At 40.0% G+C, this 19,328-nt stretch overlaps 1 protein-coding gene across 1 annotated transcript; it reads right to left on the reverse strand.

Annotated features, from left to right (window-relative positions):
* Positions 1-2,443: 2,443 nt before the first annotated feature.
* On the reverse strand, positions 2,444-5,272 carry LOC140249452 (uncharacterized). The gene is made up of 2 exons (XM_072331028.1): positions 2,989-5,272; positions 2,444-2,932 (listed from the first exon to the last, which is right to left on the reverse strand). The coding sequence occupies exons 1-2, from the start codon at positions 5,270-5,272 to the stop codon at positions 2,544-2,546; spliced, it is 2,673 nt and encodes an 890-aa protein (XP_072187129.1). The 3' UTR covers positions 2,444-2,543.
* Between the last annotated feature and the right edge of the window lie 14,056 nt (positions 5,273-19,328).

Genomic DNA, 19,328 nt, shown 5'->3' on the forward strand with positions numbered 1-19,328 from the left:
ATCTGGTTTAACCTTTCGTGATGGGACCCATATTATCTTTCCAGAGTCACAGTGTTTTACTGCAGCATAACCTCTGCCCCATACTAGTATTTTCCATCCTGCTTCCCACCCTTTTCCGTCTTCAGATTTCACTTTAACCAAAGGCCCTTCAGCCAGGATTTTAGGCCGCCAGTGTTTCTGCATTGGAGTTCGTTTACTGTCACCGCGTTCAAAGTGATTTAATGCATAGAGGGCTTTTGCCAGAATTTCTGATTGTCTGCTAACAGGTATCTTGTCTCTATACCCCTCTCCCTCCCCAAGGGCACGAATTTTATCCTTAAGGAGATGGTTTGCTCGCTCAACTATTGCTTGCCCTTGAGAGTTGCCAGGAATACCTGTTGTATGAGATATCCCCCATCGTGTCAACCATTGTTGAGTAGAATGAGAAGTGAAACAGGAGCCATTGTCAGTCTTTATATGTCTGGGTAACCCGATTGTCGCAATAGCAGTTGTCCAATGATATTGTGCTGCAGCAGAATTGGATTTAGCGTGCTGAGTAGCTATAATTACAGTAGAAGAAGTGTCTACGGTTACAGCCAACCATTTGCGGGGAGATAAACGGGGCTCCCAAGTAAAGTCAGTTTGCCAAACTTCTAGTGGGCTAAGGCCACGAGGATTAACCCCAGCCCCAATAACAGGTGCTGAATTACAGTGAGGGCATGACCGGACAACATCACGTGCTACAGAGAGTGGGATGGAGCATACCCTAGCTAAGGCACGAGCACCTATATGGAGGGTGGAATGCATATCATGAGCTTCCTGAACTGTGAAAACATGTGTGCTGGCAACTTTATCTGCTATCGCATTGCCTGTGGTAAAGAAACCAGGTACTTCGGAATGGCTACGTACATGTAAGACGGCAACAGGAGCTGTACGAGAAGCTAGAGCCTCCTCCAAGATTCCAGCGACCTCTGTGTTTGGAAGACCCTCCTGCCCCATCCGAGCTAGCAGTTTTGCTGCAAAAGCAGAATCAGTGACGATATTACAAGGTATTTTTCGCCATAAGCGCATTGCTGTCGCTACAGCCATTACCTCAAGCATCTGTACGCTGACCGCTCGGTTCATGAAGACAGCAGTTTGCCAGTTGTTGTCAGAATCTTGCCAAACCACTGCCCCTTGCCCGGTGACTGAGGATGCATCTGTAAACAGCGTAGGCCCCTCAAGCGGAGAAGTTTGCACCCGAACTCGCAGAGAGATACCAAGTGGTTTAGCCACATCAAAGACGGGTAAAGTGTCAGAGTATATCACTCGCCCCCCAAAGTCTTGCAATACTATGAGGAGGATTTCTGGAAGTGGTTGCACATTACGAAATGAACCTTGTAAGTAAATAACATCAGGCTCTCGTTTTAGAACTCGCAATGAGAGCAATCGAGATTTTCTGAGTAGCATTGCTAACACTTCGAGCCATGAAGTAAAAGCACGTGTGGGCTGCACAGAGAACAACCACCACAGTGGCTGAGGCTTAGCTTTGAGGGAATGACCTAATACCGCAGCAGCTCCAGCTTCACATCTGCAGATAGCTATTTCAATATCTTTAGAGGAGTCCCATCTCGCTAGAGAACCTTCCATACATTGCTGTAATATTTCTTGCCACGCCGTAGTCATTTCAGTAGTAATTTCTCGGGGTTCTTTTGGATCCGATCCCTTCAGCTGGTCATAGAAGGGTTTCATTAGACGGGGAGGTATCCCTAAAGCACTTCGAACCCATTGAAGGGCTCCCACTAGTTTTTGAACATCCCATAGTGTCTTGATACGTGGTTGGATATTTAAACCCACAGGACGGACCATCTCAGGGCCAAATTTATATCCTAGATACTCCACCCCGGGACCCCTCTGCAACTTTTGTTCAGAGATGGTAAATCCAGCAGAAGTTAAAGTGTCTATTACCTGCAACTCGAGTTTCTGTAGTTCTTGTTCTGTAGGAGCAGCCAGTAAAAGGTCATCCATATAATGCAGGATTGTATACTGAGGAAAGTCTTTTCTGGTGGTCTCTAATACCTTGCCAACGACTAATTGACAAATGGTGGGAGAACATGCCATTCCTTGTGGGAGGACACGCCACTGGAACCTTTCAACAGGGCCTTGATTGTTAGGAGTAGGCACTGTGAATGCAAACGCCTCCCGATCCCTTTCCGCAAGAGGAATGGAGAAAAAGCAATCTTTTAAATCTATGGCAACCAACGGCCATCCCTTAGGAACTGCTGACAGCACTGGTCCTCCCTGTTGTACAGCTCCAAAAGGCACAAGTTGAGCATTTACTGCACGCAAATCATGCAATAGACGGAAGGCACCGGAATGTTTTCTAATAACAAAGACTGGAGTATTCCATTGACTAAGAGAAGGTTCTATATGACCTAATTGCAGTTCTTGATTAACCAATTGCCTAAGCGCCTTAAGTTTCTCATGAGGAAGGGGCCACTGATCTACCCAAACAGGGCGCGCATCTGTTTTCCACTGCAATGGGATTGCAAGAACAGTGGATAATTGGCAGACAGTGGCCCTTACTATAAATTTGTAATACGTGCACCCACACTTTTCAAGAAGTCTCGTCCCAAAAGAGTTCCCGGCACTTTGGCAATGAGCGGGACAAGTGAAGCAGGTCTCTCCAGTGAACCATCTCTATTGACTATGACTATTTCCACCTCTCCAAGAGATCTTCCAGTGGGGATGGTTCCTCCAACCCCTCTGATAATCTGTGAGGAGCCCACCGGCCACTCAGCAGGCCAATCCTTTTCCGATATAACAGTAACATCCGCTCCTGAATCAATAAGTGCTATAATTGAGACACAACAACGGCCAGGGAAATTAGGTGGTAAATCTACGTAAGAGATATAAGCCTTTACCAATGGGCGGTCTCTACAATCCAAAGTTAAAGCCACGTTGGGTGTACCGTCTTCCTCGGGGGTGAGGCTGATGCAGGAGTCTCCAATGGCCCATTCTGTGGAATACGGGAGGGACCCTGGGCCCGGGGTACCCTCCCTCTGGAGTTTCCCTGCCGCTGAATTTTGAAACTCTTACATTGCAGTGCAGGGTGCCCACTTTTACCACACAGTTGACATACCACTCCTCGATCATTATCCTTTTCCTCTTCATCTAATAACTTACATTGGGCTTTAAGATGACCAAATTGACCACATCGAAAACAAGGACCCTTTGCAACCCTTGCTGCTTGTGGTAATACCGACATTGTTGCCATAGCATTCATAAAACCATCTTGAACAGCAACTGCAATCCCTTCGTTCGATAAGGGAGTTGTCTTTTGTTTGTCCAATACGTATTTAATAATCTCCCCTGGTGTAGTGATTTTACCAGGAGCAGCACGCAACAAAGTCTTAATATCTTCATGAGCTTTCTGCTTTAAACAATCCACAATAACAGGAGCATGAACAGCCTTAGGTAACTCTGATCCTTCTACCGCCTTAATCAATCTGTCAGCAAACTCCTGAAAAGATTCTGCTGGACCTTGAGTTATATCTGACCAAGGAGTGGGTGGCTCAGCAGTGCGAGCAAATCTCCTGAATGCTTTCAATGCTGCATCCGTAGTTGCCAACAATTCTGGTGGGATCAGCATAATAACTTGAGCATGAGGATTATTCATTCCTTCAGCGGAACCACTGAGTCTCTGTACACTTGAGCCATGCAAAGGGTGAAAAGGGTCCCTTTCTGCAATTCCCATAATTCTTTTAAGCTCAATCATCCACTCCTCCTTCCATAGTGTATACTGCACTGATTTTAAAATCATACGCATAAGATTCTCAATATCATAAGGAAGCATAGGGCCCGCCGCGGTTAAAGCCTCCAGTGCATTTAAGGTTAGGGGCGATCTCAACCCCTTTTTCTCAACTGCCTCAATAAGGCGAGCAACCCCTTTTGGATCAAGAGGAATCCACACCGGACCCCTCCCCATCGCAACCACAGGATACGCCTCCAAAGTCCCCGACAAACCCTTATCTTCTGCTAACTCTCTAATCTTCATCCAATCTGTAACTTGGCAATGCTTATAATCGTCAGCATTTAAAGCAGGACCTACGCCACTTGAACCACCGTTGCCCTGGATAGCGCTATACATACGCTTCCTATCACCCGAGACACCGCCGCGACTCCCCCCCCCATCGCTTAAATCGGAAGTGCCGCGACTCCCCCCCCCGCCGCTTGGATCGGGAGTGCGCTCAAACCCATCACCGTTTGAATCAACGACGCATCTATCCCCTCCACTATCTAAATTGACAACACGCCTGCCGCCGCCGCCCCAGTCGATGTTGCGGCTGCACCCCCCCCTCGGGGTCTCACACCAGCACTCTCCATTCTTCTGAGCTGTACCGCTGCCGCACCCCCCGCCTCCCGGGGCGGTCTCACCGCAACATACTCCACCTCTCTGGGCGGCGCCACGATTGCACTCCCCACCTTTCGGGGCAGCGCTGCCGCACCCCCCGCCTCCCGGGGCGGTCTCACCACAACATACTCCACCCCTCTGGGCGGCGCCACGATTGCACTCCCCACCTTTCGGGGCAGTGTCACAGTGGCCTACTCCGCCCCTCTGGGCAGTGTCTTGGCTACCTTCCCCGCCTCCCAAGGCGGTGTCACACTGGAACCCTCCGCCCCTTTGGGCGGTGCCGTGGTCCCATTCCTCGCCCACCGGGGCGACGTCACCACAGAGTTCTCCGCCCTCCGAGGCTGGATTCTCTGCGCATGCCTCTGATAACAAAGGATACAATGATCGCCGAGGCGTAGCCGGATATGGGGGTGGAGCGTCTTTTTCGCGGTCAGGAAGGGGCGCGGTCAGCTCGGAGTCGCCATCTTGGGGCTTATCCTTATTGGGGGGGGGTGTAGCCGGCACCGCCGGAGCGACGGCTGGCTGGGGTTGCCGATCTTCTGGGTACCTGGAAACAGAGTCTCCCTCCCCAGGCTGCCCGACCCGACCCCGATCCGGACTAAACCCAAGTAGCATGCGCGCATCCTCAATAAATTTCCCTTCCTCCCTAGCCGCTTTAAGAGCTTTTAGAATTAAACCCCAGGTTTTAAGCTCGGCAGCCTTGCGAGCATTCATTACATGCTGCGCCAAAGCAGTAGTAAGAGAATCCCATTTACGATAATCGAGAATATCTTTGGGGGAGGAAAGTTCCCCCTCCTGCTCGAGACAGGAAAGCACAGCGGCAATTTCTTTTTTAGAAGGTGCCTTCTTATCACAATATAGCTTACACAATTGACTCACTGCTTTTATACTCTGCTCCATGATCCCCGCTCCAGTTACTCACTCAGGTTTCATACCGCGGAACAGCGCCCCGCTCGCCACGCCCCCGCTCACCACGCAGCGGATTCTTGCTCTGAAAGAGAAAGAAGGAAAAGGAAACAGGTTCCCCGTCGTCCCCCCGGTGAACCTGATAAGCTAAAAGCACCTCGTCGTCCCCCCGAGCTGCTTTTAGGGGTGCACAGCCGTCCCCTCTGTACACCCTATAAAGTAATGAAGAAGAAGTAAGAATAGAAGTAAAAATAGAAAAATGCCTAGGAATTTAGGGGTTCCTCACACGGGGCACCATATGTTGCCGTGACTCGGAAACCCCCAATTTCCCAGCTTCTTGCGAAACCTCTGCCAGAGCCAAAAGACCACCGTGACTCATCAAGAAACGTGGCAAAATGGCGTTTATTAGGGGTAATCAACACCTTATATACCTTACTACTTCGTCTACGCCCCCTAGGGCACGTTTGAAATGCGCGCCAATGTGATTCACAGGGCTTGAGACGGAAGAGGCTGAATTACTTCCTGGATTACTATCACCGTCACATCCCGAAAAAGCCCCGCTACCGCCTATATGCTTGTACTACAAGGTTCAGCCTCGTTAGCATCTACAACACACAGCATCATAACTTATTAAGTATCTTTTTTGTGAAGAGCTCAAATAGAGAAATTAAAAAAAAAAATATTTAATGTTGCACCCATTTTCACAGCAAAATCTAATGCAGTAGATGAATAGTTAACTGTTTTTTCCTTTAAATGCTTTAATTCCATACATTAATTTTTGCAGATAGCTAGCTAATATTTTTTCCAGCTCTAGAAACTGGTTTTAATGACTTGAAAGAATTGGAGTGCATTATTTAAGCATTTTAAAAACATGCATTCTTTCAATATTTTATTTTTATTTATTTAATAAGGAACAAGTCAAAATTCCAAATCATTTTCTTGAAAACAGCAGCAATTCTTTGCCAGTGGCCAAAAGACAGCAATACTCAGCACTATTCATAAGAGTATAATTTATATATGTTATCAGTATGGTAGTTTGAAGCCTTTTTAATGGGTTGAGAGAAATATTTGTTTCACAAAACCCACTTAAGAAAATAAAAGCAGACCAGAAAAATGTTTTTATAACAATATATTTGATACAGCATTCTCCATTAAAAATTAAATATAAGTAAACAATGGGCACAGCCCAAAGTACCAGAGTCCAAGGGTTGTTAGGAAGACACTCTAAGACAAAGCTTGGGTTTTGAGTGTTCCTGCATATATCCAGGAATTGGGTTTCAAGATCCTTGTGATTCCCTCCCAGCTTGGGATATTTTGTGATTCTAATATTCTATGAGACTAGGACATGAACTAATTATCAAGCAATAAATTATTATCTTGGTATTGTTCCATTCTCTCACTCTTACTCCATTTAATATATCAAAAAACTTCAACAAGTATTCATTTCTCACTTGCACGATATGCAGCTCTTCGTTACTGTGAATAAGTAATATATAATACTACAGAATTTAAAAGAACTACTGCTGTAGCACAGACGTATTTCATGGGTTCATCTACAAACCTGCTACATAACCATATTATCATGTTATTCTTTGGGAAGCTTTTTCACAGGATTTTTCTTCCAAACCTAGTGTACTGAATCACCTCAAGTTTGATTACCTAGAGGACAGGATGAACTGTAAGCCACAAGAGGCTGAACTAGAAGCACCAACAGAAATAGGATGTGAGTAAGATATGTTTTGTCTTTCCTATCCCTTATTTGATTCCCTGGTTATGACAGTGTTATTAAGGCACCAACTCGTAAGGAGAAAGTGAGTGACAACATGTAATGAAAGTAATGAGTAGCAGTGGCAGGCTGAGAGACTGGGAGATGTAATTGAAAGGAGGGGAAAACTACCAAAACAAAGTGAAAAACGAAATCATTATTAAACAAAGACAGCATATAACCCTTCTTTTCAAGACCTTTTAATAAATGTATATCTTGTAAGTCTGCTTAACTCCAGCAAATATTCCCTTGCTGGTTTCATATGAAACACATTTTAATATGTCAGCACAAAATGTGTGTCATATTTTTAGAGCATTTTAAACTTTTACAGCAGCTGGAACTTTCAGTAGGACCATTCTGATCTACTTATATGTGAATTTATCTGTCAGAAAACCAAGCATAGCATTTTGCTATAATCAAAGAATCACTCAATTGTAATCAATTGTAGGGGTTGGAAGGGACCTCTAGAGAACATAAAGTCCAGTCCCCTTGCAAAGCCCAGCTCCCTTAGCCTGTCTTCACTGGGGAGGTGCTCCAGCCCCCTGATCATCTTTGTAGCCCTCCTCTGGACCCTCTCCAACAGCTCCACGTCTTTCTTGTACTGAGGGCTCCATAAGTGGACACAGTACTCCAGATGGTCCCTCACAAGAGCAGAGTAGAGAAGGACAATCACCTCCCTATCCCTGATGGCCACCCCTCTCCTGATGGAGCCTAGGATACCATTTGCTTTCCATGCTGCAAGAGCACACTGCTGGCTCATGTTAAGTTTCTCATCCATCAGGACCCCCAGGCCCTTCTTTGCCGAGCTGCTCTCAAGGACTACTCCTCCCGGTCTGTACAGATGACTGGGGTTATTCTGGCCCAAGTGCCAAACCTTGCACTTTGCCATGTTGACCCTCATTAGGTTCACCTGGGCCCACCTTTCAAGTCCATGCATAGATAGAGGTGATGCCTCTGTTAAAAAATAATGTTTTTCATCTCAGAATTTGCTCTATTTAATTGTGTTATTGTGCTCTTTGTTGTAATTTCCATGGAAAGAAATAGGAATCATTATTTTAGAGAATCAAGGCAGGGAATAGTAGGGATAATTTGCAAGTATTTGCATTTAACATACTGGTATTTAATTTGCATTTAACATTAAACCTGTGCTTACTTTGCTTTCATTTTGAATTAATAAAACATGTTCTGGAGATTATTATAATCCCTTTATAGCTTTATTTACACTGCAGTAAAGATGTACTATATTAACTGCAGTGCTAAATCAATGTATTTTATAGAATCGTGGAATCATTTAGGTTGGAAAAGACCTTTGAGGTCATCAAGTCCAATCAAACATGCCCCTAATCACCATGTCTGCATATTATTTAAATACCTCCAGAGATGGAAACTCTACCACCTATCTGGGCAACCTGTTCTAATGCTTGGTCACCCCCTCCATGATGAAATTCTTCCTAATATCCAATCTAAGCCTCCCCTGATTAAACTTGAGACCATTTCCTCATTCTATCATTCGTCATCCAAGAAAAGAGACCAACAGCCACCTCACTACAGCCTTCTTTCAAACAGTTGTAGGGAGCTATAAGGTCTCCTCTCAGTGCTCTCCTCTGCAAAGGAAGTAGGCCTAGTTTCTCCAGCCACTTCTTATAAGTCTTGCTGTCTAGTCTGTTCAACAACTTCATTGCTCTTCTCTGCACAAACTTGAGCAGCTCCATAGCCTTCTTGTAGTGAGAGGCCCACAGTACTTGAGTACTCCAAGTAAATCATAGAATCATAGAATTACCCAAGTTGGAAAAGACCTTGAAGATCATCAAGTCCAACCACAGCCTAACCAGTACCCTAACTCTAAAAACCCTCCACTAAATCATATCCCACATCCAAATGGCTCTTAAACACATCCAGGGATGGCGATTCAACCACCTCCCTGGGGAGCCCATTCCAGTACTTAACCACCTGTCATGGTTTTGTGCTGTCAATATTCTACATCATGACATCATGTGCGGTATGAATCATTAACTGAGGGTACAAATAGTGGTAAACTGTTTTGGTGGTATAAGAAAGTGTAACAGAGGGTATGCGGAAGTGTAACAGAGGGTATGCGGAAGTGTAACAGAGGGTATGCGGAAGTGTGGAAGGTTCATGCACCAGATCTGTGGAATGGCAGCATCCCGAGTACTCAGCTCTTGGAGGAAACTACATATCCCAGGGGACAACGCGGCCAGAGACGAATCACCAGAGGAGGAGGACACACATATAATCTCACTCCCAGGCTGGAACGTCCTTCTTTTCGCTCTGTCTATCGCTTTGGAGCGCTCCATCCCTGCCATCTCCCTCTATCAGCAACGTTCCAGCCTGTCGCCTAGAGATCGCAGTAGGCCCCCGGTTCTCGGGGACTCTTTTTCTCTCTTTCTTTTTCTCTGCCTTGTTTGATTTAGTAGTTGTAGTTATATTGTATCATATTGTGTCACCTTGTATTCCAATATTATTCGTATTTAGTAAAATAAGTTCTTTCCTTAGATTGCTGCCATTGTTTTTGTTCATTTCCCTCCTTCTAGGGGCAGCAGCCCCTATCACGGGTAAATCTAGATAACCCGATTACACCACCCCTTCCGGAAAGAAGTTCTTCCTAATATCCAACCTAAACTTGCCCTGGCACAACTTGAGGCCGTTTCCCCTCGTCCTGTCACTTGTCACTAGTGAGAAGAGACCTGCCCCACTCTCACTGTAAGAACCTTTCAGGTACTGGAAGAGGGCAATAAGGTCTCCCCTCAGCCTCCTTTTCCCCAGACTAAACAGCCCCAGCTTCCTTAGCCTCTCCTCATAGCGCTGATCCTACAAGCCCTTCATGAGCCTCGTTGCCCTTCTCTGGACCTGCTCTAGTACCTCCATGAAAAACATCCACAGCCTTTCCCTCATCCACTAAATGGGTCATCTTTATCATTGAAGGTGATCAGGTTAGTCATTTAGGATCTGCTTTTCATAAGCCTATGCTGTCTGAGTCTGATCACTTGGCTGCCCTTTAAGTGTTGTGTGATGAAATTCAAGAGAATCTGTTCCACAGCCCTTGTGGGCACCGAGTATAGACTGACAGGCCTGTAATTTGGGATGAGGAAAATTACAGTTTTGTGGACACAAGGTTGGAATAATTTGAACCTAAGCTGTATTTTCTCCTACAACTTTCTAAAGCTATGAAAAATATTAGACTACTAAAATGTCAGTAAATTAAAACTACTAGATCTATTAAAAATTCTAAAACTTCATTTTAGGTGAAAAAAAAAAATCCTCCTCCCCCCCCCCCCTTTTTTTCTCTTTATGAAAACATACCATGTTTTAACTTCTCCATCAAATCTGCAGATTTTGTTACTGAAAACAAATTGAGTGGGCTTTCAAAATGGATTAATTCCCAATTCAATGCAAAATAAGATTAGGATTATTTTCTCTGTCTCATTAACATGCAAACAAAATAGACAAAAAGACACAGCTCATGATTTTTACAAGACTTCTGATTTTGGAAAGTGGCTCTGTGATAAAACTGTATCATTAAATTTAAATATGATGACAGAACTATGTGTTAATTATAATGTTACAAATATAATTATTAATGTAATAGTCCTAATAGGAAAAACAATGTTGTCATATTTTGATTAAAAATGATATTTTGAAATATCACATTCATTTCTGGCCCATGCAACAGTTTGGATTTATTTCTAATGCCTAACATTTTCTGACTAAAAGGGTTTAATTCTTGACTTACTTACTGATGCAAGTCAGATATGCAGGCACTGTATTAATCAGTCAGCCTTAGGCATACAAGACCCAGTCATCCATTTTGATGCTCCATTGTGCTTCTAAGAAAAAAATGTATACACATGTGTTTTGCAAGAAAGCCTCTCTCAGTTTTCCAGAAAAATAAAAGCATATTCTATAGATTATTTATAGCCCCAGCAGTAAATGACGTATTCAGATGAACACGGTAATCCACTAATCTGGAAAACTGAATTTAGCCATGGTGCCAATACTTGTATAGGAAACAATGTTGTTTTTTTTTTTTTTTTTTTTTTCCTTTGGCCCTGAAACTAAGAACAGAATAAACTGCATCACATTAAGAAACCTAATATGTAAGAGGATGACGGCATCCAAATTATGTGATGGAAATGATCCAAACCAAATGGGGTAAGATTTATTCTCAGGTTTCAAAATAATTCCTGTACAAAGTAAGCTTTTTCTAGATGTGTGCATTTTTGTCAGTCTTTCCCCATATATGACCATGGATTTTCATTTCAAGCCCTGCTGGAAGTATTTTGTCCCCATGGACTGGATTAATCAGGATAAATATAGACATCTGCATCTGAACTAGTTGTCTAGACCTTTGATAATGTCAGTGGAAAGAAATAAACACACTTCACTTGTGATTCATCTCACACCAAAATAAATGTCTAAAATAAGTCAGATGAATCATATGTAAGAGCATATTTCCTTCCATTACCTATAAAAGGACATTAGATAGCTAGTTCAGATGAAGACAACTAGGTCCACTCTAATGTATCTCACTCCAAGAGCTTTCTGGGTTGCCCTGACAGTCAAGCCAATTCTTCACACTGGAGGAGATATAGGAGTGGGAAATGAAAACCGTGAGTGCATCTGTCCAAAGGGCAGCTCTTAGCTATGTCTGATGGTAACTACTCAGCCTCACAATCCTGAAAGATGCCATATGAAGCACTTTTTAAAATGTTGCCCTACTGTAATTACAGTAAGTTGCAGTACCATTAAAGGAAAATGGAAGAGTAATCTCCCATCTCTATAAAGACTTTTTTTTTTTTTTTTTCTCTTTATTCTGCCTTGGGTTGTGCGCCCATAATCCAGAAAGTGATGGTTTTTTTTAAGATTTCCTGGTGATATTTGTTAGAAGGGAGTAAAAATTAAAAATACATAACAACTGCAAATGGAGAGTTGCGAGGAAGATTGAGATTCAAGAATCTCAGTGACAAAAATCACAGGCCATCTCCCACAGGTGGCTCTTGACATTTTCACAATATTTTTTGCTAGTTTTCACAGCTTCAATATTTATAATAACATAGTGAAAACCAACCATACATATCAAAGCAAGCTTGCTGATAAATTTCTGTGGCTGGCATTTCAGTCCTGGTTTTCAGACATGTGAATGAACTTTCATTGCTACATTTATTTTATTATTATGTACTGGACAAAGAGTGCTGGCCAATTAGCTCTTATTAGCCTCAAAATGTGCCACTGTAATTTAATATCAACCTGTCAGGTAAGCAATCCACTACTCCAAAGAAGGACTGCAATGATTATTTTTTATATATATGTATATTTTTTGGATACTGCTTTATTCTTTTTGGGTGTCATTTTCGGATGCTCTGAGCAGTTGCAGTTTTCAGAAAAGCTAAGCCTGCCTGTGACTGCACTACAAAAAGATGTTGCTACCAAAAGTTTGATGAAACAGAAAGATGATACACAGAGAAATCATTGAAATCCCTGCTGATTTTCCTGAAAGATTTATGTGTCCTAAGAGAAACCTTTCTAACATGCTTGATAAGTGAATCTAATACGGCTTTTCACCAATGAAATTACTTAATAAACACTTGAAAGGTAAAACTACCTCTTCAAATGCTAGGCATATATAGTTAAATGTGTTAGCTCATTTTATAAACAGCACACCTATAAGTTTTAGCTAGTCTTTCTCTGACAGCATACAGAAGTGAGTGGAGTAGTGACTAGCTAATGTTTAGTAATGTCACTACTGAAAAAATACTCTGAGCAATATTAGTCTGCTTCATATGTTATTAATAACTTGTAGAGAGAAATGGAAAATTTAATTTCTGCAAAAGTCAACAGATGTTCTCTCTGTTTTTATTCAGGCAAGTTTTTCAATGTGAAAGTAAAGCACAGGAGTCTGTCAGGCTTCTCACTCTATGTCTCAAAGTACTTTGCACTTCTAGACCAGGGTATAGAATGCTATGTTTTGGCAGGCCAGATCTTTGGTTCATAAGAATAAACCTATTTTATTTTTTTTTTTCCCACAATAAAAATTGTAATAACAGTCATATGCCTGAAAAAAATATGTAATTTGAGGGAGAAATTTTCTGTATGATCTTGAATTGGCTATTCAGTTCTGCTTGTCTCATAACTGTTTTGTAGACATTATCATTTGCTCAACTGAATACACATATTCTGTTAGACATTCTAGACAGGCTGAATATCAAGAAAATAAATAAAATCTACTGTACGCTAAAGCAAATTTATCATTGGGGCTAAAATACATTCTAAAAGTGTTTATCTATTCCATGATTGATTTATATGAGTAGTCCTTGAAGGGCAGTTTCCTTCAACAAGTCTGAAAACCACACAGCCAGTTTCTTTCTCTTTGTGTCTAGTATACTAGTTTTACTGGGATAAATATAGATTGTTACAGTTGCATAGGGCTTTGGATAACTTGACCTAGTAGTACTGGAAGATTAAACTGGAAGACCTATAATGTCCCTTCCAATCCAATCTACTCTATGATTCTCCCCAAACAATGGGAAATGGCTGTGGGAAATGGTTGTAGTTCGCAGCTTTGCAATGAATTTCCCCCACCCCCTCCCCACCCTCAAGCAGAATATCAGTAGGTATAAGTCATTTCTATCAGCTTATTTCTGTTTCTAGTTCAGATGCCAAAAATATCACTTTTCCTCAGCATGTCCTGTGCACCTCTCAAAAATCTCAGTGATCCTTTAACCAGTTGAAAATCTATTTATTTCAAGTAGTGATTCAATTTTCTGACTCTGCTTCTAATATACCTCTGACAATGTTCTCATTATGGTTTTCTTATCCTGCTGATAGCCATCTGACATGGGTAGAATTATGAATTCCAATGCCCTTAAATTTTAAAGAAGACCTCTCTTTAATCAAGAAGTCAACTTTTCTGTGATAGATTTCAAGCATCACAGACTCTTAAACTCTTACTGAAATAAAACAGAAAACACATCCACAAGACTGCCATGTTTGTTCTTGTAAAGTGACAATATTCATTATTGAACAGAAGCCACTGACAGCAAATTTTTATGATCATTATTTATAAAAGACTAGAAATATCTTCTTTTTAAATGAACTGTGCTATTGCTACAGGAAAAAATAAACATTTTTTCAAGTTCTCTAACCCTATGGACTGTTGATGATGAGGTCTTATATGGTACCACTGGTACTACTATGTACAAAAAAATGGTTTAAGTGTGTTGAGTAAGAATTGTCCAGGCCTGTCAGAATAATAATATTTTGGTGACATTTATTAATGTCCCAATATGATAGTTTAAAGACTTGGAGAAGGTGAATGAGCATAAATTAAAATATCCCCAGATGCAGTATATTTTTATGAATGGTTAATTTTAACTAGAATATTACATAGCTGCATTAAATATGATAGAAATAATCAGGAAATACTGTAGTATATTTTTTCATGCTCTGTGGTGATTTAGGTATACAACTGCAGGAGACAGTCCATGGAAATAGATGAATGTTCTTTTGATGAAAAACTCACTGTTATTAAGATGATCAACAAGCAAAACATCCATAATCTTCTGAGTTGCCTATGGGATGTTTTTGAAAACAAGTGATTAATCAAAGCTATGTGTTCTTTTACCTCTTCTCTTTAGAGAAACAGGAGTTAGCTGACACTTCTTACAGGAGACTCTCACTCACCCAATAACTTAATAATAGTTCCCTCAAGATATCTGGTAGCTGGATGTCTATCAGGAACAGCTCCAGCTCTCAGATTTCTAAAACTGTTCTCTGCTGCAGGCACTAAAATAGTGTATCAAAGAACATAGCAATTTTTTAATGTATCAGCTCCAGGGAACAAGAACTATTTCACTTTATTCTGAATTTATTTTAAACATTATTTTAACATTATTTTAAACATTTAAAAGTTTAAAAGGAAAAAAAAAGGCATGATCCTTCTTAGTAAATTTAAGGAATCTTTTCATGACCAAAGTTGAATACTGTAAGAAAAGTTAAAAAACAGAGGACTAAACTAATGAAATGTCATTCTTAATTAAATTAAACTGCTTGATTGCTTATTTTTCTTCAGGAAGGTGATATTTTCAAGTGCTTATCTGCTCTGGGTTTATTTTATTTTATTTTTATTTTATTTTATGTATTTATTTTTCAGGAAATATTTGAGATATTCTTCCTTGGGAGTGACTACTAAAGTTCAACTTTTGTGTCTCTCTTGCTACAGTATCAACTCCTTCCAAGTCAGGTCTTCCTAAATTCACCCCCTAAATCTGCTTTGAGTTACATACTGCCATTCATTCAAATGAGAATTAACAATGCTTTGTGATTTCTCTAATTTTTTGTTTGCTTTTGTTTTGCTTTTCTTACTAGAACAGTGTTATTAGTTTTCATCTCATGAAGTCTGTAGTATTTTCAAGGCTGTTACAAACATCTCTTAAGTAATTTATTGACAGATGCAAACAATACTCATATTTCTTACTTAAATCACAGTTCACCATCTGCTCTGTTCATACTGAATTTGAAAGAGGTAGTATTAAAAAAAAAAGTATTATTTTAAAAATATATATATTTTTACTTTCACCTTCCAAAAGCTTTAGGGTTCTTGCAGTCACAAACCACAGCTACTGATCTCAACTGTAATCCTGAATAATATTTTATCTTTTATGTTACGTTATTTATATAGCTTGACTTTTCATTAATAGATGTAAAGAACATGCAAAGACCAATCTGATTCTGTATGACAAAGAACTCTGCATTTTCATTTTGTGAAGAGCAAAAAATATATTATTTAGCAGTAAATTTTTTACTTTATTTATTTATTTATTTTTCCACAGATGTACATTTGCTTTATTTTAACATATTTTACTTTCAGTCATGGATTTTGCTTTTTCAGTCTACTTGGATGGAGAAGCTGAAGCAATTTGCATTACCTGATTCTGAGCTGCTGCTTTGTTGTTGGTGGTTTGCTTCCTCCTTAGAAAATGCTAAATCACCTACGGATGTGCAGATAATCGGAGTGTTTGTCTGAAATGTATAATAACTGCTAGAAAAGAAATTCTGCTCCCTGGAATTGGAGAGCTATTTGTCTGAATGCTTTTTTCTTGTTTAAGAAACTTACCCCACAAAATATCTTGACATACTTCAAACAGAATATTTATCTTTGGAAAATAACTATTGATTTTCAGTTTGTAACCAGAGACTAATTAAATGGATCTGTGTTTCTGAGTCAAGTTCGTTTAGGTTAATGGGAAAAAGGGATGTTTCATTGAGTAAGCTGCTAAGTGTGGCTTTGGAAAATGTATTTTCTTTGTTTTAATACAGACTTCTTTTATGACCTTGGAAAGTCAAGACCAGAATTGTAGAGTAATGTAGTCAATTAAGGATGTAGTTAGGAATTGAGAATAGCAATTTCTTTATTCCTTGGCACAGTGAAGAACAATCAAGGTGTTTAACTGGTGTTTGAAAATCAGTTTCAAGCTGTAATTCACAAACAAGCACATATATTTACTAGTAAACCAACTAGGACTTAGTCAGAATATTTTGCAGTTGTACATTCAGATCTCCTGTGTAATCTTGACATAATATCTGACTCAGCTTTAGTCTTGGCTAGTTTGTACTCTTTCACAAAGACTATTCACAAATGTGTTTTGGGAATTCAGAGGAGTAGGGAGTCATTCTCCATAGGAAACTTGAATGTGATAGTCCTGTTTAGAGGCAAACTATTTAAGCCAGCTTTCCCTAAAGTCAAAGCATGTAACCTAGCATCTTCTGGATCTGATGCTGATTTTCTAGCTCTAGAATCATTCCAAATAAATAACCATTTTGGAGGAAAATAATACATAAGCAGCAATCAGTGAACAAGAAGGTATGTAAAACAACAGAAGACACAGTGAGATAAGAAAATACAAACAAACAAACAACAACAACAAAAGTAGACTCAGGAAAAAAAAAAAAAAAAAAAAAAAAAAAAAAAAAAAAAAAAAAAAAAGGCAAAGCAGAAATAGGTAAAAAAATCTCACACTTCCCTTGTGTAATATCAGCCTACACACCAAGAGCCTCCTAAAGGAAACTGTCATGCTGAATATTGTGTCTGCACTATCATTATCAGTGTGGTTGATATGAACTGAAAGGTGTTCTTACCTCAGAGGTATGAAGGGAACTGAGGAAAAGTTACAGTTTCAGGTGCTTGACTACCATAGTGCTACTTAAAAGCAAAGCCTGAGATATGTATCGGACTTGAAGGATGAGACACTCAGCTAGGACTTCTAGTTAACACACCAAGAAGAAGTCACATACATCAAGAAATTAGTCAAGCTAAAAAGAAAGCAACTGTTGTAAATCTGTTTCACTCAGGTTGTAGGCACCTCTGAAAGGTTACGTTTCAGGTACATAACATTTCTGGAATGTTATGGAGACATACCATCTACTTCTCTTGTTAAATCTATGCATGATGCAGGAAAAAGGGAATCCAAAAAGTCACACAACTGTAACACAACGCTTCAAATGAGAGTATTACTTTAACTTGCCTCAGTAAGAACCGTCTCTGTATCATCTGGGGTCCTCTGTGGTAGACATGCTAAGAATTCTTATTTTTCATAAGACTTCAAACATAAGAAATCCTAATAAATCCTCAGCTTTGTATTTAGTGCTTCAGAAATATTTCCCTGATTACCTTTAATATTTTGAGGTGCACAACTTGCAAGATTTTTTCTCCCTGAATCTATGATGTGCAAAGTGACACTTTCTGGCTTTTTCAAAGAGAGAAATATATTCCATTTGAAAAATAAGAAAAGTTTGCTTTCATGGAAAATTCATGGTCTACCAAACACAATTTAAGATGATAATTTTCCATGAGAGATACATAAGACCTTTTTATTTCACTGTAGTTTACCTTGATTAGGACTGAAATTAACTGAAGTAAAAATGTAATCGAAAGAAAAGCAAATTTTATTAGGCAAGCTGTAAAACAGACCTCATTCACAGGAGTATTTGAAGTCCTTCAAAAATGTACCCCAGAATTTGCTTGTCTTCTCCTTAAGGATGCTCCTGACTCCTGCGTTATTGGAATTCTATGATATGTTCCAAGTGAGTGACAGCCCAGTGATTATGCGATAAAGCAGCTCTAAAACTTTATGAGCCAGTGAAATTTCAGACCAGCTATTGAAAAGTGCACCCAGTGGAGAATATTTTAAAGCAACCCAGTCATACAGTTGTTAGATGGAAATTCAGATAATCTCAATACAAATAAGAGGGGAAACAAGAAAAAGAGAGGGAAAGGAAAAAAGAAGAAAAAAATAGGATAGATAATGAATGATAGATAAATGAAGAAAGAAAACTAATTAAGAGGTGAATATTAGTTTTAAATTGGTTCTTTATAAGATGAAATAGTGAAAATAGCAATTGCAAGATCTTAGGTTTAGAGTTGGTTTGGGCTGTTAATGTATCAGTTAGCATTAGAAAGAAGATACGAAACATCATGTAATACAGCAGTTTCAAGATATTGAGATTATTCCAAACAAAATGCCCATTTCCTATTGCAGTAGGTAGCTTTGTCTCCAATTGTTACCTTTCCTTCATAAAACTCAGCACGGTAGGGAGAAAACTAATTTTCTCACACCAAATGGAACAACTTATTTTATTTTACTTTAAGAAATCAAGGGTAAGTTGACAAAAAATGACACATTTTTCAAAGGAAAATATGAAAAATTTTTGAAAGCATGCTTCTTTATTAAAAAAAAAAAAAAAAGGCTTTTATTTGGAGTTGTCTAATGAGGTACTGCAGCACTTGTACAAACAACAACAGCTATGCAATTTGACTAAATGTGCTTATTGCTTGGTGTACTATTTGGTGTAGTTTGCTATTTCAGATATGAATTTTTCACTTCCCAGAATCTGAGAGTCTGTACCCGGAGCATTTCTACATCATAAAATCTGAGCTGCCTCTAAAGGCTATGACAGTAGATACATTATTTAGTTATAAAAAAGGCATAAAGTAGGCAAGGACTTGTTTTCTGAGATTGCAGTCAGCAGGTAGCCTATGTGGCTGCACATACTGCTCATGTGTCACACTGCAGCAAGGCAGTCATAATGAAATAACTTATGTGCTGATCCCAGCACATACTGCCTGAGATGGCATGAAACAACTAAGGATGAGTCATGTACCAGCATTCAGACCTGTACCTCAGCCCTGCTCAGTAAGCTAACATAAATACAGCTGTGGAGCCAAAGCAAAGTGAAGTGAATAACACAAGGCATAAAATGAGATAAAAGAAA

This window comes from Excalfactoria chinensis, chromosome 3 (genome assembly GCF_039878825.1).
Source record: "Excalfactoria chinensis isolate bCotChi1 chromosome 3, bCotChi1.hap2, whole genome shotgun sequence".
Classification (NCBI taxonomy): Eukaryota; Metazoa; Chordata; class Aves; order Galliformes; family Phasianidae; genus Excalfactoria; species Excalfactoria chinensis.